Consider the following 26051-nt stretch of genomic DNA (forward strand, 5'->3'; position numbering starts at 1 on the left):
GGATAAATATGCAGTTGTGGAATTGCCGGGTCATACGATAGTTCCATTTTTAGTGTTTGGAAAACTCTCCATACTGTTTTCTATAGTGACTGTACTAATTTACATTCCCACCAACAGTGTATAAGAGTTTCCTTTTCTCCACATCCTCATCAGCATCTGTTAATGTTTGTCTTTTTAATAATACCCATTCTGAGGTAAGATAATACCTCATTGTGGTTTTGATTTGCATTTTGATAATTACTGATGAACATTTTTTCAGATACCTGTTGGCCATTTATATGTATTCTTTTGAGAAATGTCTCTTCCTGTCTTCTACCCACTTTTTTTTATTATTTGTTTAAAATTTTATTGTTATTATACTTTAAGTTTTAGGGTATATGTGCACAATGTGCAGGTTTGTTACATATGTATCCATGTGCCATGTTGGTGTGCTGCACCCATTAACTCGTCATTTAGCGTTAAATATATCTCCTAATGCTATCCTTCCCCCCTACCCCCACCCCACAACAGTCCCCAGTGTGTGATGTTCCCCTTCCTGTGTCCATGTGTTCTCATTGTTCAATTCCCACCTATGAGTGAGAACATGCGGTGTTTGGTTTTTTGTCTTTGCGATAGTTTGCTGAGAATGATGGTTTCCAGCTTCATCCACGTCCCTACAAAGGACATGAACTCATCATTTTTTATGGCTGCATAGTATTCCATGGTGTATATGTGCCACATTTTCTTAATCCAGTCTATCATAGTTGGACATTTGGGTTGGTTTCAAGTCTTTGCTATTGTGAAGAGTGCCGCGATAAACATACCTGTGCATGCGTCTTTATAGCAGCATGATTTATAATCCTTTGGGTATATACCCAGTAATGGGATGGCTGGGTCAAATGGTATTTCTAGTTCTAGATCTCTGAGGAATTGCCACACTGACTTCCACAATGGTTGAACTAGTTTACAGTCCCACCAACAGTGTAAAAGTGTTCCTATTTCTCCACATCCTCTCCAGCACCTGTTGTTTCCTGACTTTTTAATGATCGCCATTCTAACTGGTGTGAGATGGTATCTCATTGTGGTTTTGATTTGCATTTCTCTGATGGCCAGTGATGATGAGCGTTTTTTCATGTGTCTGTTGGCTGCATAAATGTCTTCTTTTGAGAAGTGTCTGTTCATATCCTTCGCCCACTTTTTGATGGGGTTGTTTGTTTTTTTCTTGTAAATTTGTTTGAGTTCATTGTAGATTCTGGATATTAGCCCTTTGTCAGATGAGTAGGTTGCCAAAATTTTCTCCCATTCTGTATGTTGCCTGTTCACTCTGATGGTAGTTTCTTTTGCTATGCAGAAGCTCTTTAGTTTAATTAGATCCCATTTGTCAATTTTGGCTTTTGTTGCCATTGCTTTTGGTATTCTAGACGTGAAGTCCTTGCCCATGCCTATGTCCTGAATGGTATTGCCTAGGTTTTCTTCTAGGGTTTTTATGGTTTTAGGTCTAATATGTAAGTCTTTAATCCAGAATTCCATTTATTTTCAATTGAGAGGCAAGTTTTTTTCTATAATAAACCACAGATACCTGGACTGTGCCTTCCTCTAACTCTCCCTCCCAACTCTCCCTCCTTAAGTACAGATGAAGTTTGCCACTGTTATCAGTGGAATTTGTTGGATACCCTAATTTTGGTGGTTAGGAGGAAAAAATATTGATAATTAGTTAGTGGAGAAAACAAACTGATTTCTGGTTCAATATCTTGGCTCTACTCTTTGAACAGCATCTTGGTCCAAATAATTATCATATGGAAGAATTACAAAACACATGCTGTGATGGGTATTACTATATTTTGTGTTGTTTCTTTTCTCATCTGTTCTCTTCTGCTGGTATGTAGGAAGATTGGTCTTCCCCACATACATGTGATTATGCAATTAGCTTTGGCCACTGCAATAACAGGAGCAAGGCTTTTCACTTATTTAATTGCCAGAGCTTTAATTCTTAGTTTTTTCTCATCTGCCATGGCCATTGTGGAAGTACATGTAGAATAGAAGCAGTTTGGATTGCTAAGCAAAAATGTATAGATGACAATGTTTTGGGGAGTCTACCTGAACCCACAATGGAGTGGCATGAGTGAGAAATAAACATTTATTTTTGCAAGTTACTGAGATTTTGCAGTTGTTACCATATGGTATAATCCAGCCTGTCCTTACTGATTGAGGGGGAAATAATAACTTCATATGACTGTTGGGATAATTTAGTTTGCTAAAGTACATAAACATTGTCAGGTATATCATAAAATAGCTAACCTTTTTATTATCTGTTATCATAAAAACAGCTGTTATCATGAAAACAGCTAACAACTAAGCTTTTTATTGTCTCCATAGTATGAGCTTGAAACAATACTAAGTGCTTTAATTTATTTAATATTTATAACAACTCTGTGAGGCAGGGCCAATTTTTATTCTTGTTTAAAGGGTTTAGAAATATAGTTTCTGAAGAAACTTGCCTAAACTTATAAAACTAGTAAATAGCAGAGCTAAGATTTCAACCCAGGCTGGTGGAATTTAGCATCTGTGCTCCTAAATATATTCTATTGCTTGTTGAAAATAGTCGCAATTAATTTTAGATGTTTTAAAAATTTTTTAACTCTTCTCCACTGAAACTGTTTAAAGTTTTCACTTTTCTTTTTAAATAGTAATATAAGAAGAGTTTTTAAAATTTGGGTGTACATCTCAAAAACATTCTAGATATGGAATAAAAGATAACTGTTCTTTGAAAAAATAAACTTTTAATTTTTTATTGTGTTTAACAGTCCTAAAGGTGGGAGGAAGGGAGCTTTAAATGAGTTGACAGCTTCTTTAGAAATGTTTCCTGGACAGTAGAAAGCAATATTAATCTCTTCCTTAAAACTACTCTGTTGGTTTTCTGGCTTAAGGAAAATCTATAAAGACCACATTATTCATTGCTTATAGTCTGCTTTAATGTTATTTTTATAAGAACATGATGATAAATAGCTTAATTAATTTATCTAATTATGAACACTTGGAAATTTATTCCTCCAACCTCTCAATAAAAAATAGAATTTCTTTATATGTTAAGTTGTTGGTTTTACTTACTTTTAAATTCATTGATGTGTACTATTTCTTTTTATTTTTCTTTCATTCTTTTTTATCTTGATCCTAATTCCCTTCTGCATTTTCAAGCAGAAGATATACAGGTGGGGAAACCTTGATTAATGGCATATGTTAAGTGCAGAGATATATTTCTTGGAAATTGCGTTGCAACTGGCTCCCTTAGTTCTAATAAGAATATCCCATTTTTTAGGAATCCACTGCAAGGACAATGAATTGTAGTGTCTCTCACCTGTGTTATTCCATAGACGTTGCCAAACTTTGGAAAACAAATGATCTAAAAATGTTAAATGCTTCCTTTGAGTGTTTATGGGATGAGTCAAAGATATGATGTGTGGAGAGTCTGTAATAGAATCAGAAGGAAACTAACGTGATTATTCTCTAGCTTGTTACTGAGTCATTCCTTTCTGTATTCTGATGTATTATTGTCAATAATGATAATGGTGATAGTAATAATAACAAAACAATGACAATGGCAAAGACTATAGTACTGCTGTTTTAGTACTAATTATGAAGAATTTGATTTGTGTCGGGCCCTATGCTAATCACTATATATATATACATCTCATCTCTTTGAATCTTCCCAACAACTCTTATAATGCATTTTTACAACACTGTAAACAAATGCACAGAAAGAAAAGTGGCTTGTCCGAAGTCATACAGTGGTGGACTTAGTTTTTTCAACCCAGTTGGGTCACACTGTACAGCCTAATTTCAGTTATAAGTTGTAATTATGCTCTCTACCTTCTGTTTTACATAGCAGAACCTAGAGAGTGAAAAAGCATGAGAGCAATGTAGCATTCTTAAAAATGTTAATCGGGATTTAACTTCCCTTTGCTTTATTTGTTCTCTATGTTTCTGGGTGTTTTCCACTCTCCTCTTATCTTACAGAAATGTAAGTCCTCACTGTTTTCCCAGAGCCAACTTGCACATGTCTTTTTGATTTCATCACCTTTCAATGTCTCTAGGGATTTTATCTTAAAATCTTTAGTGGTTCTTTCCTAAAAAGCATTTCACTCTTGTTTTAAGCAAATTTGGCAAAAATGCTCAACACTCATCTCCATTTTGTCACTTCACATCTATTATGTAAGCTCACACTCTATTGATACTTCTACCGATAATTTGATACGTCACCACTCAGTAATAGGAGAGTAGGGTTCAGGTCTAAATTACATTTGTGATCTTCGCAGCAGAATGCACAAAGCCTTCTGTGTATCAGTTGAACTGATATTAAAACTTCACCATGCACAGATTTACCTTCTAATCTATCTCCTAAATCTGATTTTTTATATAAATTGCAGGTAGATACTACCTGAGTCATCTATCCAATCAGAACCCCGAATAATCCACAAATCCTCTATCAAGGAACCAAAGAGTTTGAAGTTTTGTCATCTAAGCTTTGGGTCTAAGCTTTATTTTGAGGCAGTTGGCTTTCTTTGCCTCTCCTTAGCTCATTCATTGATGTTTAAGCTGTAGTAGAGGATATTTTATAATCCATGGGTTTCCATTTATCAAGACAAATACATATGTACTGCAAGTAGGGAAAGTAGGGAAATACTTCACCTATGCGGGGGATTGGTTCCAGAACACCACCCACTCCCTGCAGCTACCAAAATCTGCAGATGCTCAAATCCCTTATATAAAATAGTGTAATATTTGCATATAACCTACCCACATGCTCCCATATGCTTTAAATCTTTAGATTACTTGTAATACCTAAAATAATGTAAGTGCTATGTAAATAATTGGTATACTGTATTTTTAAAATTTGTTATTTTTAATTATTATATTGTTATTTAAAATTAATTTTTCCCAAATATTTTTGATTCACTGTTGGTTGAATCTGTGCATGTGGAACCTGTGGATATGGAGGGCTGACTGTACCTATATGAGAATGAACTGGAAAAGTTGCCTCTTAGGCACATATGAGATTCCAAGGATTTCAGATTAAGAGTTGGGTTGGGCCGGGCGTGGTGGCTCACGCTTGTAATCCCAGCACTTTGGGAGGCCGAGGTGGGCGGATCACGAGATCAGGAGATCGAGACCACGGTGAAACCCCGTCTCTACTAAAAATACAAAAAATTAGCCGGGCGTGGTGGCGGGCGCCTGTAGTCCCAGCTGCTCGGAGAGGCTGGGGCAGGAGAATGGCGTGAACCCAGGAGGCAGAGCTTGCAGTGAGCCGAGACTGCGCCACTGCACTCCAGCCTGGACGACAGAGCGAGACTCCGTCTCAAAAAAAAAAAAAAAAAAAAAAAAAGAGTTGGGTTGATATTATGTTATCAGATTGTCATCTTTTAGTAAATATGTTAAGAAAATTAAAATCACAGAATGAAAAAGTGGTAGCAATCATATAAAAAATTTCGAATTAGAATGCATTTATGTTATCATAAATTATGATAAAATGTTAATATATTAGAGTAAAAGCCTATCTTGATCTGTTAAAAGCTTGAATTTTAGAAAAATATAAAACTGATTTTATAATTTTTATTATTATTTAAAAATATTGGGTCTTGACTGCTCAAGATCTCCTACATATGTCTAGCAAAAGCATCTTTTTACTTTGCTCGAATATTTCAAAAGCTGTCTGAAAATGTAATTTGTAATTACAGGCTTAGTAGACCTAATGTGATGAAATCTTCTGTTACCTTGGTTTACTTAATTTATAAAAATATTAATTTTCAAGTTTATCAAGTTTATCATTAGTAAAAAATACCTTTAATAAGGAGGGTTTTAAAAAAAATAAATAACTAGTTATTTCAAAGACAATATTTGATGGAAATAGTATAATACTACTCTTAGATCAAAATCTCTTAAATTCTAAAAGATGATTTTACTCTAAGTGTGTATTCCTGTGTATGTGTGTGTTAAAATGTTACAGGATACAAAACATATTGGTACATAATAACAGCATCCTCTTACTGTAGTAATTTAACTTCTTACAAGCATGAGTTCTCAAGAATTTAAGGAAAGTTAAGTAACTTGCTGATGCTCAGTTGCCATGCAGAGATAGCAGATCTAGGATGAAGAAACAGACTTACTATGCTTGAGAGTGTATCAGCTTCTCGTTGTGTCATGTTTCCTCCCCAGTTAATCCTATTTTATCCTCATAATACCAGTGTTACAAATTTAAAAACAAGCCGTGCATACATACATATATACATACACACATATGTTTGTTGGTCTTTTATATTTATAAAAGTGGGTTTTATTTTGTTTTTTAGCTCTGGAGTTTATTCATTTGTTAATGCATTTGTTTCTTCTTTATTTTGTTCATTCATCCAATATTTACTGAATCACCTCTATGGACCAGGCACTATTCCAGACGCTAGATGAGAGTCCAGATAGAGTTTAACTCTGAAAAACAATGTTATGCATCAAGCGAGGAAAAAGGGCATTTTGCTTATAGTAAAATAGCATTCATTTTCCTGTTCAATAAATGAAGAGTAATAACAAGTGATATGGATTATCTAGTTATTATTTTCTAAAAATAAGAGTAATAAAATCCATTTTATTTTACAATCAGTTCTACTCTGAATTGCCTTTGATTGTTGAGCTGTGAAAAACTAGAGCACATAGCATTCCATTTTGGTGAACAGTGGCCATTTTCTAACTAATGAATCCTTTAATAGATTAAAAAAACAACTAATTTTAATTTAATCCCTTTGTGCAGCCTCTCATTTTTTGTTAGAGGTGATAACAAGCAGGAAGGCAAGGGAAAGACAAATCAGAAAAGAGAGAATAAAGGGAGATAATGGGTTTCCTTAGCACCAGCTAGATAATGAGCTCTTGGATAATTGAGCAGGCTGCACTGTATTCAAGTTTCAAATTATCAAAATGTTAATGGAAAACGTTTCATCTAGGAATGTGGTTGGAGATAGTGGGGTTATTGACAAAGATATAATAAAGATGTACTTCGTAACATTGTTCTCAGATTATTTTAAGTATAAGGCTAGGAAAAAAATGATAAAAATTTTATGTTTTGCTTAGCATTAAAGTTATGTCCAATGGTGTCTATTTAGTGTAGTTGGATTTATCTTTAAGGCTATGTCTAGGTTATGTTTGTGTCTGTGTGTTTAAGGTTTTTTTGGGGTGCAAGGTATAGGTTGGACATTAGATGGAAATGTAGTGTGATTTAATTATCAAGGGAGAGGTTTTATAAATGCAAGGCCTAGGATTGAGACTTACATTTAAATTACTTTCATTGGCATTTATTTATTCAGAAATAATTCTGAGCCAGACGCGGTGGCTCACGGCTGTAATCCTAGCACTCTGTGACGCCGAGGTAAGCAGATCATTTGAGGTCAGGTATTCGAGACCATACTGGCCAACATGGTGAAACCCCATCTCTACTGAAAAATACAAAAAAATTAGCCAGGCATGGTGGCTCATGCCTGTTGTCTCAGCTACTCAGGAGGCTAGGCAGGCAAATCGCTTGAACCTGGGAGATGGAGGTTGCAGTGAGCCGAGATTGCACCACTGCACACTCCAGCCTGGATGACAGAGTGACACTCTGTCCCCACCGCCACCAAAAAAAAAAGAATTCTGATTAAAATGCAGGTTTATGCCTTTTTTCCCACTGTAAAAATAGGTATTTCTTTACATTTTAATTAGGTAAATGCAGGAAAGTCGAATATCTTGCTATATTAGGTATAGTTCCCTTCAGTGTTTTTTTTTTTGAAATAATTATAGACTTACAAGAAGTTGCAAAAATAATGCGAAGAGTTCATTTGTATCCATAACTCAGCTTCCCCCAGTAATAACATCTTACATAACTATAGTACATTATTAAAATCAAAATTGTCATTGGCATAATGCAATGAACTAAGCTATAGGTCTTATTCAGATTCACCAGTTTTTGCATTTATTTATTTATATTTTATGGGTAGGTGTTATGCCTTTAAAAAAATCAAGAATCTATGTCAATCTGTTTGACTCCTTAGATCTCTATTTCTGTTCTTATAGAGAAATGGAATTGTACTATCCATCCATATTATTTGGTAGCTCATTTTTTTTCACTTGTAAGAAGTGTTATTTCCATTTTTCTAATTCATTATTTTTAATGTATACAGAATATTTAACATATTGGGTGAATATATAAATATTTCCTAATCCTTTCAAATTGGCATTTAGATGGTTTCTCTTTATTTGCTATTATAAATAGGCAGATAGACTTGCATCTTTGGGCTTAGCATTCCAAGGAGATACATATATATTTTTTTAACCTTTTTTTATTATTATTATACTTTAAGTTTTAGGGTACATGTGCACAATGTGCAGGTTTGTTACATATGTATCCATGTGCCATGTTGGTGTACTGCACTCATTAACTCGTCATTTAGCATTAGGTATATCTCCTAATGCTATCCCTTCCTCCTCCCCCCACCCCACAACAGTCCCCGGAGTGTGATGTTCCCCTTCCTGTGTCCATGTGTTCTCGTTGTTCAATTCCCACCTATGAGTGAGAACATGCGGTGTTTGTTTATTTGTCCTTGCGATAGTTTGCTGAGAATGATGATTATACACCATGGAATACCATGCAGCCATAAAAATGATGAGTTCATGTCCTTTGTAGGGACATGGTTGAAACCGGAAATCATCATTCTCAGCAAACTAACGCAAGGACAAAAAACCAAGGATATATTTTTTCCTCTCTCTCTCTCTCTGTCTCTCTCTGTGTGTGTGTTTCTCTTTCCCTCTTTCTGGTAAATTCTTAGCAGATTTCAATGCATATTATTCAGCCATTCTCCAAAAAAATGATAAATATTGTAAGTTCCCACCATCTTTTTCCTTATGAAATATTTGAAGAATAAAGATAGTAACTTAGAGGACACTCAACACTGAATTCTGTGAAATCTTAGTATTTTGTCACATTTGCATCAGATCTTTTTATCATAAGCAGTAAAACATTACAGACACAACTGATGCTCCCTGTATATCTCTTCCAATTACATGGTATTTACAGAAACAATCTTAGAATAATTTGTAAGCCTCGATGGAAAGGAAAAGTTCTTTTTGGACATTCTGAAATGATTGATTGTATTCCCTCTTTTTAATAAGAGCTTGTATTCAACATCTCTCCGTGGACATGAGCTAAGTGTTGAGCAGAATGCGTTAATGAATATGCTCTCTGCCTTCTGGGAGCCTCGACTGTAGAGGAGCATTTCATCAGAACATTGCAGCATGTTGTTTTGCATGAGTTATAAGGGGAAAGAGAAAGAAATGGATAGTTAAGATAAAGATGTAATATGAAAAAATGAAAAAAATGTATAGTCCTAAAGTTCTCAGGTTTAGAGAACATTAATTTCAATCCTTGTCTATTTCTCTCCTCTCTTCCTCCCATTTCTCCTTAACCAGAGCAACATTAACACCAGGTCAGCTAGTTGGGGTCCTCCACCCCTGCATGGTGCTGCTGCTGCCCTTTCTCTTTCTTCTATTTCTCCTCATTTCCTTCTTTGTTCATCATTTCATTATTGTTATCAGGAATACATGCTTCTGTTTTTTCCAACAAATACTAGCTGTCATTAGGCAGAGTACACCCTCCATTCCACTCTCTCCTGGTTCTCTGGATAATTCTGAGGTTTCTTCAAAGTTACCTACTTGTGGCCCTGGGGGCATTCTGGATTGTAGGTCTAGTTTCTAGGAACCTGCTCTCATTTGGAGTTTGGTTCTTTACAAGCTCATCATGGCATTTCTGAATTGGTTGATTGGGGACCACTGTTCCTAAGAGAGTCCCTAAAGTGTTATGAAAAGGACTGACTGATGAAGCATGCTTTCCTTTAAAAACTCTACTTTTAAGTTTATGTTATTAGCAGTGTGTTTGAATTTAATATACTTATTCTTTGAAACCTAAACGTTTTTATCTTTTACTTTGAACCTTAATATTAATCTAATTATCATTTTACATTTTCCACCTTTTTAGATTAAACCAAATCCTATGTCCTTTTACTTAACTTACTGGTTTTTCCTGCATTTTCCTCTAGAATACAAATAAACAAGATAAAAAGTATCCTTAACTTCTTTGAATTTACTGTCAGGCATGACTCACAACCGGAGAATCTTTAAGATCATTCATTCGTACCTTTTCTCTTCATTGACAGTGGATTCAGTTCAGATAACAGGCATTGATTTCCTGAAAGCTTTTCTTTCTATTCTTTTTCCTGTGGGCTGCATTTCTCACCATTGGCAATTCAACTAGTTTTAATCCGAGATGATCTGGCAGGGCTGAAGATGTCTATGTTGTCCTTTCATGTCGAGATGGGACAATCTGGCTAGAGATGGTGTGATGGGGCCAGATTCTGAGTATACATACTCATGTAGAAAGGGTCGGTGGGACTAAGGAATGCCTCTGTCTTTACATCAGGTTTCTCTGTTAAAATAATTATCTGTGCTATGGAGAGATGTGCTTTCCAAGTACTTTTACAAAAACAATATCCCTAGTGGTAAATTAACATAAGGCTATTATTCTGTTCCAAGTAAGCAATTACCCAATTTGGAGAGTTTCCTGGAACAGTCAGTTGATACTTCCCAAGGCCAAGTATCTGTAATTTAGATGGGATATCACTGTGTGAATAAAGCAAAATGTTGCCCTCTTAAAAATACTTAAAGCCTGCTCTGTTTCTCTGCAACAGTAGTCTTTTGAGCTAGTCATTGTTTTTGCTAAGCACTGACTATTTACCTTATAGAAGTCCTTTTTTTATTTGTCAGAAGATAATGTATTGGGAGATAATTTATAAGGAGAATGTGTCTGGAGAGTATATTAAATTTCACATTTATTAACACTTACAAGCTTTTATTTTAAAATAATCACTGAGCATTTGTTGTGTGCCATTAATGAACTAGCACGTGGTCCCTGCCTACAGAAAGCAGAGAGTCTGGGAGGGCACAAAATTACACAAAAAAGAACACGGATATTTAAAAGCAGACGTGCACTCATACCATTTTCTTTTTCTTCTTCTGTTATGATTATACTTTAAGTTCTGGGATTCATGCACAGAACGTGCAGGCTTGTTACACAGGTATACATGTGCCATGTGGTTTGCTGCACCCATCAACCGGTTATCTACATTAGGTATTTCTCCTGATGCTATCCCTCCCCTTGCCCCCCACCTGCTGACAGGCCCCAGTGTGTGATGTTCCCCTCCCTGTGCCCATATGTTCTCATTGTTCTACTTCCACTTATGAGTGAGAACATTTGGTTTTCTGTTCCTGTGTTAGTTACTGAGAATGATGGTTTCCAGCTTCATCCATGTCCCTGCAAAGGACATGAACTCATCCTTTTTTATGGCTGCATAGTATTCCACGGTGTATATGTGCCACGTTTTCTTTATCCAGTCTATCACTGATGGACATTTGGGTTGGTTCCAAGTCTTTGCTATTGTGCAAAGTGCTGCAATGAACATATGTGTACACGTGTCTTTATAGTAGAAATTTAAAGTTGTTTAATTTAATTAAACTTTAAAAATCAGTTTCTCAGTTGCATTAGCCAAATGTGGCTATTGAGCACTCGTATGGTGGCTACTGTGGTGGAGGAACTAAATTTTAAATTTTATTGTATTTTAGTTAATTTAAATTTAAATTTAGTTAGACACATGTGGCTAGTCATTACCCTACTGAGCAGCAGAGACAGAACATTTCCATTGTCACAGAAGTTACTAGACAGGGCTGCTCTAGGGAAGGGAGTGGGAAAGCTTTTCTTTTCAGGACCAGATTGAATATTTTTGGCTTTGCAGGCCAGACCAGTTCCACTGCAACCTCTCAGTTCTGCTGTTGTAGAGCAGGAACAGCCACAGAGAATACACATAATCCGTTATGTGTTCCAATAATGTTTTCTTTGCACAAACACATAGTAGACCAGTTTGGCATGTGAGTTGGAGTTTGCTGACCCCAGCCCTAAAACTTTGGTTTCTTTGGTATTTGTTTTCCTTACTCCTTTCCTGTTTGCCTCTAAAATTTTCCTTTACAGTATTCCATATTTTTCAAACACCTCCCTGCTTCCATCTTTGTTATCACAACACACTTCATTGTTTCAAAACACTATAAATGATCACCCTCCACTTGTGTCCTGCTCCTGCCCATTCTACCTGTGGCCATAGAGCTATGCCCTCCTAACTCACCTTAGCCAGTCTGCTCATCTGTTAATGTGTGTGATAATAGTAATTGTCTGATGGGGTTATTGAAAGGAGCCAATGAAATGTGTATAAAATTATGATCATGGAAGGCATGAACACTCTCACATTAACACATTAGCACAGAATAGTTGAGACTCAGAGCCCGACTAACACCTAATACCAGTGTGTCACTCATTGTGTGTGGACCTGAGGTAGGAAACTTGTCTCCACCTCAGCTTCCTCATATGTAAAAGGAGGATTACCGGATGTAGTAGGTCCTTGAATAACGGCGTTTTGTTCAACTTTGTTTTGTTGTAACATTGAAGTGGAAAAAACAAAAGAACAGTTCCTGGGCAGGGCCACCGTCTGTGTGTGTTGTTTGCATGTTCTCCCCATGTATGGGTGGGATTATTCTGGGTACTCTGGTTTCCTTCCACATCCTAAAGATGTGCACATAAGGTGAATTGGCATATCTAAATGGTCCCAGTATGAGAGAGAGAGAGAGAGAGAGAGTGTGTCTGTGTGTGTGTGTGTGTGTGTGTGTGAGTGTGCCCTGTGATAGGATGGTGTCCTGTCTGGGGCTGGTTCCTGCCCTTTCCCCTGAGTTGCTGAGACAGGCTCCAGCCACCCACAACCCTGAGCTGAATAATTGGGTAAATAATGCTCTTAGTGGTTGTTATTTATCTTTTTTAAATGTATGGATAGCTCACATTTATTTCAGTGTTTAATATTAGAAGGGTTTTGGGTCCTTATTTAGAAATTTGATGATGTTTTTGTGACCAGAAATATGCCCTAGGAACTTAACACTTGTTTATATCAATTAGCCTGTGGTGAAATTAGTTTCCTTATATGTCATTTTGCTTAAAGTCTCCATTTCCAAAATCCTATTGATGATGTTAAATGAAGACCTACTGTATTTACCTCACAGAGTCCTTATGACGATTAAGTGAGTTAATTTGTGTTAAATTCTCATAGCATTGTCTTGATACAGTTCTTTAAAATTTTTCCCCTGAGGTTTATAGATGAAAAAAAGAAAGGTTTAGACATGTTAATTTGTCTGCAGTCATATAAATAACTAGCAAATGACATGGCTAAGATTCGAACCCTAGTCTGTTGGCCTCAAAGCTCATGCCTTAACACTGTACTATGTTGCTTTTCACATCCATCAGCTCCTTACCACATTCCCTAGTTTAGAATTAACCTCTTTTTTATTCTGTGCTTTCATCATGCTGAGCTTGTACCTCTGTCAGGAAATTTGCCACATTTTGCTTCTTATCATAGTTATTGCAAACCAGTTTTCGTTCTGAGAGTGGAGAACGTGTTCCCAGTTATAATGTTTCCCCTTCCTTCACAGTCTCTGGTCTAATCAATAGAAAATTATTATGAAATTTATTCAATAGAAACACTTTTGAATAGAAAAATTATTATAGTTAATATTTGGGATTCTAATCTGTTGTAGTCTTCTTATGATATAATGAATTTTTTTATAAAGATTATATATTCATATTTTTTTAGTATATGGATAATCAAATGTAGCCTTCATCTTTGAATTGTTTCCAATATGTTGGCTTTGGTTGATTTTACTTTAGAAAAAGAGCCTGAAGTGCATTTGTTTTATTGTTTATTTATTTATAAATTGTGATTAAGACCCATGTATATAGGAGGTCATCAAGGAAATAAATTGTAATGTTATTCTAAGAAGGAAGCTCAGAACAGAGTGTAAATATAAACCTGAACTTTTCAGTTATTTAATAATAAATACATGCAAAGTGCAGAAATCAGTGACTGAGAGCACAGATAACGTTGCAACATTATGACTACTAAATATGGTTGTGTTGGAGGAAGCTTTCAACAGTTATTTCATACAAAGTGCGACATGGCACTTTTTGAGAATTTCATATTATAGGCCACACTGTTAAAAATATATTCAGCTTTGTTCTTGGAATGGGAGAGGATAGTGGAATTGAGAGAAACATTTTAGATTTTACTAATTTAACTTTCTGTAGCTCAGTAACCAAATTTGCAGATTAAAAGCTGTCCATTACTCTCTGAAAAAAGGCTATCATTCACTCTGAAAGACTTTTTTTTTTTACAGTATCAGTCTTATTCCCTTTTATAATATTTGAACAGTAAATATATATTTAAATTAAAAATTTTTAGCTCTCAGAAAAGGGAAGGATGGAAATTGGCAGTGATGAAAAAATTGATGGGAAGAGAAGAATCATGTGAACATTTGCTACCAGCCACTTCTGGCACCCAGAGATCAAGACCATGGAGGACAGGCTCCCTACCTCTTAAAAACCCTTCAGATACCCACACACATTCATTGACTTAGCTCAGTGTGTGAACCAAATACATGCCTTAGTCTCACTTATTTGATAAACAAGGCCACAGTCAAACACAGAATGGGTGAAGTTAACATTAGGAAAGACAACGAAGACTCAGGGTAGGCTAAGGTGAAGAAGAGAACAAATCAGATTCAAGCAAGATTCTCTCAAAGGGCTCAGTCCAGGTTTTTATGCTGAATGTGAGTTAGTAGGCATTAATGAGTGAGGGGCAAGGACAAATACAAAATTACCTTTTTTTTTTTTTTTTGAGATGGGGTCTCACCGTGTTGCCCAGGCTGGAGTGCAGTGGCTATTCATAGGTGTGATTATAGGAGAAAATAGAAAATTATGTAAAATAAGAAGTCCAGAAGGAATTTTAAAAGCTATCTTCTTTACAGATCGCTTTGGGGAGGCCCTCAGTCCTGTCTCTCAGAGCTCACATGATGAAGGTGCATCTTTGACTTCTTTACAAGGACATCTAACATTTCTGTAGTGACTGTTTATTTACGGGAGCTGAGATTCTTCCCATTTCATTTGCCCTGGAATGTATCCCTCTGCCTCTTAAATTATGAAATACGACAATTTCAAAGTTTATTTGAATTTGCCGAAACTGATAGATCTTAAGAATTTTATATCAGTCAGAATAGCCTAAGATATGCTGCAGAAATAACCCCCAAATCTTCCTAGTACATCATAGCCCAGGTATTTCTCGCTCATCCTACAAATTGATCTTGGGTTATTAGGAAGATTTGCCCCAGGCCATCCATCCTCACTCAGAGATATAGGCTGACAGTACAGTCAACATTTGGGATGTCACTGGCCTTTGTAACAGGGAGGCAGGGAGGAGGATATGTAGTAAGTACCCACTGGCTTTTGGAGACTACTTTGCTTGCATTCCTTCCCTTGTTAGGCCCTGGGCTACAGAAAACGACATGGCCATGCCTCATTTCAAGTGGGTATGAAAGTGCAATCTTCCAGTTTCCAGTTTTCGGTTTCCACTTTCAAAAAAAAAAAAAAAAAAAAAGAAATTGCAATCTTACAAATGCCTAGAAGGAAGGCAACCAAAATCATGATAGACAGCAGGAATGATGATTGATAGCATATCTCTCTTTGTGATCTGAAGCTTCTGTGTAGCCATTTATTATTGACTTTTCAGCTGTTTGAGGTTGATTCTGTTGAGAAAATAAAAGGCAGAAGCAAGATTTTTATGGCCCAGATTTTAGTTTCATAAAACTGAGTTTAGATGTTGTTATAAGTGGAAGAAATGCTTCTTTTTACCAGAAGAAAAATTTAAAGTTATATTTTTACTTAAATATTTTTATTTGATTATAATTATGCTGATTATTAAGTTGATGAGTTAGTTAACCAAAAGCTAAGCAAGCTAGACCATTAAAATTTATATTTTTTTATTTAAAAATATTTAAATCACCCATTCAGTATGTAAATATGTGCTCAAATAACACAGAAGTTTTATTACATAAAAAATATGGACTATCCCTTTTCTATTACTGCCCTCCAATTTTTCTCTTACTTGGAGTTTACCACTATTATTTTCTTAAGCATTTTTCCATACTGCTTGTGCATTCATATAATAGAAAACATAGATAAACACACAGGCAACTTGCTCTGGCTGTGTAAAAAGGTAATTTTGATCATTGTTTCATATTGATATATGTGTGTATCACATATATATTGCATTCCTTTAATGATGCATAATATGTATTTAAAATATTAATAGATACTGATTTTGAGCCCTCCTAAGTTGCTGAACAAATTTATTTGCTCACCAACATTATACGAGAATGCTGTTTTCTCTTCACTGTCACTATAACTATGTATGATTTTTTACCATCAAGTCAGAGAGGCAAATGACATCTTAAAATTTTAATATTAATTTTCTTGACTTACTAAGGTTGAGCATCTTTTTTTTATACTTACTGGTCATTTTCATTTTGTTTTCATCAGTGGATATCATTCTGTAATTGTTTGCCTATTGGATTTTTAAGGTTTTTCTTATTAATTTGTAGAAACACTTTAAATATTGCAAATATGTCTTTACCTTGTTAAATATGTTGAAAATATTCTCTCCCCATACCCTGGCTTTATGTTCTCTTCTCTTTTATGCGCACACACACACACACACACACATATTCTTGCATATATATATATATATATACACACTTATATACACACATGCACTCATCTGAGTGTCAAGATATCGGTAGTTGAGTGAAGTACATTTCAGAATCTGAATAAAGATCCTTTTTCACTTGTCAGTTAAGGGAGGTTTTGGTTGCTAAAATCCTTCTTTCTATGATTGTTTGAGGAAGAAGAGGCAATGAGAGTAGGATTTCTAGACTTTCTGGAAGTCATATAGAGCCTTGTTCCTGTTCCACAAGTCTTAAATCTTGTACAGGATCCTCTATGGAGAGACTCCTATCTCAGAAAGTTACACTTTAGGCCCAGAAAATTTGTGTGATGTCTGTGCATGTGCATGGGCATAGGTGAGGGTTCACGGAGCATAAGTGGGGTAGGGTATGTGTGGCTTAATTATAGTAACCAAAGAAACCAGAATTAAAACTATGTTTCGCTTTTCAAATTGGAGAAGATTGGCCATGTGCAGTGGCTCACACCTGTAATATCACCACTTCAGGAGGCCGAGGCGGGCAGATCACCAGGTCAAGAGATCAAGACCATACTGGCCAACATGGTGAAACCCCATTTCTACTAAAACTACAAAAAAAAAAAAAAATTAGCTGGGTTTGGTGGTGCACATCTGTAGTCCCAGCTACTCAGGAGGCTGAGGCAGGAGAATTGCTTGAGCCTGGGAGGCAGAGGTTGCAGTGAGCCGAGATCATGCCACTGCACTCCAGCCTGGCAACAGAGCAAGACTGCATCTAAAAAAAAGGAGAAGATTGAGAGTCATCTGCATTGAGAGGAGTTAGATGCTCATGTTAGATTCAGGGAGTGCTGATGATAATATAGATTAATTAAGTATTTCCAGAAAGCAATTTGATTATTCAATTTTAATATGCATGCATGTGTTTGATTGTGGGAACGTAGCCTGCTAATGTAATTAGAAAGCAGTGTGACCAATATTTGTCTGCAAGAAACATCATCCTAGGATCATTTAAAATAATGACAATGTTGTGAAAGGCAATTAGTAACAACACAGGATTAATTTTATTACTGAATAGCCATTGAATGGAATATTATGCCATCATTACCATAATTTTTGAGAATTCCTCAGGCCCTTGGGAAAAACTCGTAATGCAGTCCTCAACACAGAGGCAAACTATTAAACTACATAACAAGTATGTTTGTATATAGAAAGAATAGAAACTACTCTAAAGTATACTTTTTAGTATTTTTACAGTGAACATTAGTTACTTTTACAATCTGGGGAGACAAACCATTTAAAACCTGCCCACGAATTTAGAAGGAACAGTGGAGAGTCAGCACATAGAAGGCATTCAATCGGCCTTTACTGAAATGATTTTATTTAAAATGGAATAAGAAACTTGTCATAGTAGAATAATCAAATCTTTGAACTGGGCGGCTTCTTGCAGGTCACTTGGTCTAGTCAGCCGCAGTAAACCAATCTCTAAGCTTAGCCAATTTATATTGGTAGATTCATTACCTGTAACTGCCTCTGGACTATGCTGATTTGCTATCTCCTGCAGCAGTTCTGTGTAACATTGCCTGCAGAACCTACCCTCATTTGGATCTTTATATTGCCTCCTCCAAAAGGTACTCTTATTTTAAAAAAGAAAATTGTCTAAAGGTACTTTTAAAAAAGAAAATCCTAGGATGTTAATATTTTCAATATTAAACTACTCTAAAGTTGCCAACAATTGAAAAAAAATTCCAAGTTCAAGTTTTTTGAGTATTGTTTATAGAAGTAGTGTTGTATGTTTAAGGGTTTGGTTCTGTAATCAGACTGCCGTGAGCAAGTTGCTGTGATGAGTTTCCTTGTATGTAAAATGGGATTAATAATAATACCTGCTTCATAGGGAAAGGTTTTTTAAAATTAAATTTGTTAACATATATGATATGAAGTCTTGGACTAGAGTAAAAGATTGATAAATGTTATTTAGAGACTTCTGTTTTCGAGACAAGACAGAGAAAATATACTTCCTGCTAAATACAATAAAAAACCTAGGATGTTGTATATCAAACACACGTAAGAAGACTCTGAAAGGTAGAGAGAAGGTCAACCAGCTAGGAAATCTGGGGATGTGAGGAATGGCATGGCCATGAGTTCCCTGGGTTTTCTTTTTTTCTTTCTTTTTATAACTCAACTGGGTTCTTAAGAAGCTGGCAACCGAGAAGCACCAATAGGCACAGATTTTAAAAAGCCCCAATAAAAACTTTCTCTCTCTGACTACAGAACCAAGAAAGGGACAGCATGGCAAGACAGAAAACTTTTAGGTGAGTGCTGTCCTAATCCAGCCAAACACTCCAGAAAAATACTGTGGCCTCAATTTCATCCTTACCAGTAAAGACCTGCTGGAGAGTCTAGATTTCTGCTCTTGCCAAGGTGTAGCAAGGTGCCCCAGACATTGCCTCCTCCCTCAGTGGGGTCAGATTAGTTTATGTGGGGAGATGAAACGTTCATTCTGGCTAAGGTAAGGAGGTAAGAAGGTCCTCCCACCCAGCCATGTGGGAGGATATGAAGGGTATGCGGGAGCAGTCACAAAGTGCCCTTCTCCTTTCATCTAGGATGAAAAGTTGTAAAAACCGCTTGGGAGCTTGAATTATTACCCTGACCCATCATTCATGAGCCATCCCCCAGCTGATGTGGTATCAAGGAAATCTGGAGATTAATTGGGACTTATACCTGTGCCTAATTGGGACTTATACCTGTGCCTGGTAGTAATGAGGTGGCTCCCTGCCCACCAGCACAGTGTCAGAGAAGACCTGCTAAAACAGAAGATTTAAATCAGATTATTATTTTTGTTTATTTTTTAATTTTTATTTTTATAGATTGAGAGGGTACAAGTACAGCTTTGTGACGTGCATATATTGCATAGTGGTGAACTCTGGGCTTCAGCATAACCATCACCCAAAGAGTGTATGTTAAATCAGATTATTCAGTAATCTGCAGAGTCTTGTAATATAAGACCTGAGATGTCTAGATATGATTTACTCATGATACAAAGATCCAAAAATTATGTGTTATGCAAGAATCAGGAACATTTCACTCTGAATAAGAAAAACAATCAATGGGTGCCAGCACTGAGATGATAGAGTTTGGAACTACCTGACAAGTATTTTAAAGCAGCCATCATAAAAGTGCTTCAATGAACAATTATGAACACACTCAAAACAATTTTTTAGGAAGTTTCCATAAATAAATAGAAATCATCAGCAAATAAATGGAATATATAAAAAATAACCAAATGGAAATTTTAGAACTTAAAAATACAGTAATGAAAATGAAAACTCAGGAATGGGCTCAACAGCAGCATGCAGATGACAGAAAAGAATCAATCAACTGGAACAGAGAAAAAAATAATAATCTATAAATGAATGAGTGAATATGATGTTGCCAACTATAACACCAGTTTAGACATCTAGACTTGGGTTTCAGGTATGGCTTTCTCCAATTCCTAACCACGTGCCCTGGGTATTAGTCTTATCTCTATTCCCTTGACTTTAAAATGGAGAGTAAAAACTTCCCTAGTTACTCTATCTGGGTCCTAAATCCTATGCTTCTTGAAAGTTTACTAACATTCTCATTCATTCATTCATCAAACAAATATTGAGTGACTAATACATGGCAAGTGCTGTATATATTCTCCTTGTAATCTTAGGATCTAAAACAGTGTCATATTCTTCTTGTAGTCTTTAAGACTCTTTTTAAGACTACAAGAAGAATATGACATTGTCTCTGCATTCAGGTAGATTACAGTGCAATGAAGGAAACATCTGAGTGGAGCAATGTTCTAAGTTAAGCTATGTAATAAGTGCTATGGTGGAGAAACATACACAGGTACACAGGGCTTTCGAACTACTTGGGGAGGGTGGTGGTAAAATGAAGGACAGCCACAGAAGTGGAAGCTGACTGAATTCAAGGAACTGCAAACTTTGTAATCAGTACAGCTGGAGTTGTGAAGTTGGATGAGTGGAAATGAAACAGAGTAGATCAATGGATTTTGAATGTCATCTAGAGCAGGTGTCCCCAACCCTAGGGCCATGGACTGGTACCAGTCTGTGGCGTGTTAGGAACTGGGCCACACAGCAGGAGGTGAGCAGTAGGTGACTGAGCAAAGCTTCATCTGTACTTATAGCTGCTTCCCACTGCTCACATTACTGCCTGAGCTCCAACTCCTGTCAGATCAGGGGTAGCATTAGATTCTCATAGGAGCACAAGCCATATTGTGAACTGCACATGTGAGGAGTCTAGGTTGCACTCTCCTTATGAGAATCTAATGCTTGATGATTTGTCACTGTCTCCATCACCGCAAGATGGGACTGTCTAGTTAAAGGAAAACAAGCTCAGGGCTCCCACTGATTCTACATTATGGTGAGTTGTATTATTTCATTATATGTTATAATGTAATAATAATATAAAGTGCACAATAAATGTAATGCACTTGAATCATCCTGAAGCCATACCCTTCCCCCACCCCGGTTCCGTGAAAACATTCTTTCATGAAACCAGTCCCTGATGCCAAAAATTTGGGGACCGCTGATCTAGAGGTATATAGTTTTTATCTTGAACTTTGGAGAAATATGTTAAATAATTTTGAGCACCATTTGAAATATTTTCATTGACATATTTACATAATATTTACATTGAACAAAGCCATTATAGCAGCATATGGAGATGGCTTGAGTGAATGGGGTCAGGTCTAAAATAGGGAGATTAATTAGGATGCACTCACTGTAATCCATGAGAGAACCAAACCATTACAGACACAATAAAGGCTCTATAAGATGTGACATTATATATAAATGAATATGAAGAGTGAGGGTACAAATCTGACTTTAGAGTTTCTAATTCAGGCCACTGGATGCAACATAGTTCCTTGAAATATAGAAAACAGGAGGAGGAGCATATTTGCAGTTGTGATGGAGCTGTGGGGGTGGAGGTGGAGAGAAATGAGTATAATTTTAGACAGGTTGTTCTTTTTAAGTAGAGATGTCCTGCAGACTTTTGGCTATAAGGTATGGAGCTCAGAAAAGAAGATTAGGGCTGGAGATCAAAGTGGAAGTTGAAACCAGAAGAGTATAGGCATCATCCAGAGAGAAACTGTAGTGTGAGCAAAGGGATGCATATGGAACGTGAGATATCACAGCCAATAAAAGATGAAGCAGAGAAAACAAGATGCAACAAACATTTTGAAAAAGAGCTGGCAAAGAAGTAAAAGAAGAATAATGCAAATAAATGACAAAGTAAATTCTGTGGAATTGAGGGAAGCCCCCTTTTTGGGTAAAATATCATGAACATAATTGAATATTGATCATAAAGAATGGTAGAATAGAAGTCATAGATGAAGGATAAGAGAATAATGATATTATCAAGAAGTGTTCTAGCAAGTAAATAGTTCCCCTGTCAGAAATTTTTTTTTTTCAGGTATATATATATATATATATATATATATATATATAAAGATTTTCGTGGGAAATTCTATAAAACACCTTTCCTTACTTCCGCCACAGAATGACAACTTTACCTTTTTGTTAGTGTGTTAGATATTTATGGCCACAATTATACTGTATAACCAGGAACCACAAAAATCTCCATAGCATGAACTATTAAGAGTTTATTTCCATGTGTCTGCAGGGTGACTGAACAAAACTGTCTGGGGATGGTTGGGAGCATTGCTTCAAGACATAAATCTAGCTGGGGTGGGCCCTCTGCTTCTTTGGGCTCTGTTCCCACCTGCAGATATTCATTCTTGGTGCCATGTTGAGGAGGGAGCAGTTATATCTGGGAAGCTGTTCTCCTGGAGAAGGTAGTGGTGCAGGAGAGCTAGCCTCTGCTTGCATCGTGTCTGCTGACATTGCATTAGCCAAAGCAAGTACATGGATGAGCCCCAAATCAAGAGACAGAGTCTCCACTCCTGGAGGAACGGCCGAGGAAAGAGACAAAATACTTTTGCTAAGAGTAGGGCGCTGGGAAGAGGTAATATTTTTGAACAAACATGAGATCAGTCACAGGGGAATTCAGAATCATTATATTAATTAATTCTGTGATATGCTGTAGGTAGTCAAATTTGCTATTATTGAAATACATAGGTTCATCTGACTTTGATTAAATGATTCTTCCTCCTACTGCTTTCTGTGGCTATTATTATTATTATTATTTTGAGACAGTTTTGTTCTGTCACCCAGGCTGGAGTGCAGTGGTGTGATCTTGGCTCACTGCAACCTGCACCTCCTGGGTTCAAGCAGTTCTCTGCCTCAGCCTCCCGAGTAGCTGGAATTTCAGGCACCTGTAACCGTGCTTGGCTAATTTTTTGTATTTTTAGTAAAGACGGGTTTTCACCATCTTGGCCAGGTTGGTCTTGAACTCCTGACCTCGTGATCCACCCACCTCAGCCTCCCAAAGTGCTGGGATTACAGGCATGAGCCACTGAGCCCGGCCTCTGTGGCTATTATTTTTTAATGCTGCCACTGTATCTATAGCTGCTTTTAATCCACTGCTTCATTTCACACAGGGCTCTTTGAGTGAATACCTGAAAGTGATACTCAGCTATTTAACAAGAGCTTTTTTATTTGCTTCAATATATTTTCCTGTTATTTTGCATTGTTACTATATTTGGTAGTCTGACATTGGAAGAAATAGACCATTACTGTACTTGCATATTTTATTCTAATTCCCATTTTACTAAAAATGTGGCAAACGTAAAGCCTTTTCTTTTGGAAAAATGAGTTATATTTCCTTTAAAAAGTATTCCATGTATCTACATGATTTCTGTGTTTTCAGAGGAAAATATTGATCAATTAAGAGATGAAAAGCACTGAATTGCAAAGGCTTTCAAAAATAAATATTTTATATGCATGTCCTTTCTTTATTCAAATTATGAAGCATTTCAAACATGCACAAAAGAGCTTATCTATTCTTTGTGAAATTGAAGGCATCACATTTAACTGAAATAAAAAATACATATAGCTCTTTCAGAGCAGAATAGAATTTTTCACTAAGGTTTTCTATTTGCAGCAGGTACCAAAACTTTAGTCACACATCTGCCATTTGCCCTTTCACAATCCCCAGTGCCTCTGCACTGCACTTACATACGATTTATTTCATCTATGTAGAAAGGCTGATTTTGGTGCTCTATACTCTAGTTTTATCCTAAGCAATAAAATCCACAAAGTCGCCAGCTGGAAGTGTGAGGTATGTATTTTTTTTTAGTGCACATCAAAATAAATACATATTTATTAAAATAAAAAAGTATATTGTGTACCATCTTAAATATCTAGTTTACAGCTGTCATTACTTGACATAGAATGCACTAGGAAACATTGTTTTAAGGCCAGCTCTATCAAACTAGAAATATAATAACTTCATTAAGTGACAATATATTTTTAAAGCAATCATTAACTTTTACTTTTTAATTATTTTTCAGGTTTGTGGAAGGAATGCTTAACATTTGTTACAATGCCATTGATCGTCATATTGAAAATGGTAAAGGGGATAAGATTGCTATCATCTATGACAGTCCTGTTACAAACACTAAAGCAACATTTACTTACAAAGAAGTTCTGGAGCAGGTAATATGATAAACTATATATATATATATATATGTATGTATGAATTCATATAGAAATTACTTAAATAGCATATATTCTCATTGTAGAGCCTTCAGTTCTCTAATGCATTGAAATATGTTGCCATGTTTTCTTTTGATACACATTGGAAATGAATACAGGTGTGTTAACTCATGTAGACAGTTTTTATAGCCTTCAATTGATGTTTCACAGTGCTAAATGATGCTTATTTTACAGGGAGGGGATGGCAAATCCTGAAAATATGTGTCAGTCTTCCTCTGGTCTTTGCTCTTCATCCACATTACCATCACCTTTGGCTGCTCCCCAGATCTTGTACTATTGAAACAGTCTTCTAACTGCCTTCCCTGTCACCGGGCTCTGCTCATGTTAGATGATGACCAGGGTGTTCTTCCTAAGAAACAACATATTTCTCTATGCCACTTAAAAATCTATTTCTTAAAAAAAGCTGTTATTCAGAGAGTAAAATCTAGATTGCTGTGGTGTCTAAGACACTTTGAAATCTGGTCATAGCATTCCTTCCAAGCTTCATTTTCCAAAATTCTTGACCATGCACACAACCCTTTCTTTTACCCTAGATGTCTTGTTATTCCTTTAGATACTCCTGGGCCTTTGAACATGGTCATTCCTTTGGCTTATTTGCTCTTTTGGGTTCTTTCCCATCTGTGTAGTTCTTAGGTGGATCATGATATTAAGTGATGAGTTATGAGATTTTTCTCTTTTATTAACATTAGGGTAGAAATAATGCATCAGAAGTAATTATAAAAAGTATTTGGGAATTGTGCACTGTGGGAAAGTTATTCAAGCTCTGTGGAACATTTACTAAAAATGATTTAAAGAGAGGTAAACGGTGCAAGGCAGGATTTCTTAACTTTGGCACTATTGATATTTTGGATCGGATAGTATTTTGTTGTGGGTGCTGCCATGTACATGGCATGACATTTAGCAGCATCCCTGCCTCCACCTAAAAGATGCTGATAACCCCACCTCCCTGAGTTGTGATGTCTGCACACATAGCTCATGTCTGCTGAGTGGTAAGATTGCCATGGGTTGAGAAACTGAAGTTGAGCAGAGTCTGTCATGCTAGGGTTTGGAGGCATTTGCTTTGACATGAAGGCTTTTAAAATTGCATTCTCTTCTTTTGCTTTTTGAACCCATTTAAGGGTTCCATTCCATTTTTAGAAAGTTTCATCAACTCTCCCTGACTCTTTGAAATCATGTTCTTTTTCATCAGCAAGTTCTTATTTTGCCTCGTAAGAAATTTCAAGAAAGGTAACCCAGACTAAAGAATCACCTTTCCAGTCCTGAGTTGTTGCAAATAAGAGAGAAGAACTAGACCAGTTTGCTAGGCTGGGTATCAGCCTGGTTGTAGCAACAAATTCCAACCTCAGCTGATTTAAACATAAAAAAAAAAGACCTTATGAAAAGGGAACACTGAAGAGCCAGGCTTAGAAAAATGGTAAACCCGAAGGGAGAAAGAGCAGAAGCGAGCAGTTAAGAAGAACCCACAAACTGTCCAATAACTAGACTTGCTGCCTTGAGTCAGTCTTCTACATTGAAAGACAGAGTAGGAACATCTGTAGTGCCGAACCCCTACTGACTCCAGTGGGGATGGCACCAGGTTGAAGAGGCCCAGAGCCCCATACAAGACATGGGGTTTTACTGGAGCCTTACATCCAGGGGAGAGGCCACTGGTGGTAGGCTGGGCAGGAGAACTGCACGACTTGCAAAAAGCACGCAGTTTCTATAGCATCTTCACTTAGCACCATCCCCC

The 26051-nt window shown here is 36.5% G+C and overlaps 1 protein-coding gene across 7 annotated transcripts in view; it reads left to right on the forward strand.

The window, feature by feature from the left end:
- ACSS3 (acyl-CoA synthetase short chain family member 3) overlaps positions 1–26051 on the forward strand; it is a 357152-nt gene that overhangs the window by 137862 nt on the left and 193239 nt on the right. For all 7 annotated transcript variants that reach the window (XR_009208841.1, XR_009208840.1, XR_009208839.1 and 4 more), the window contains one exon: positions 24118–24262. Coding sequence is in view for 4 of the 7 variants with exons in the window: in XM_058424791.1 (XP_058280774.1) it covers positions 24118–24262 (145 nt within the window). In the remaining 3 variants the exon portion in view is untranslated. The remainder of the gene's footprint in view (positions 1–24117; positions 24263–26051) is intronic.

This window comes from Hylobates moloch, unplaced genomic scaffold (assembly GCF_009828535.3).
Source record: "Hylobates moloch isolate HMO894 unplaced genomic scaffold, HMol_V3 SCAFFOLD_12, whole genome shotgun sequence".
In the NCBI taxonomy this organism is placed as follows: Eukaryota; Metazoa; Chordata; class Mammalia; order Primates; family Hylobatidae; genus Hylobates; species Hylobates moloch.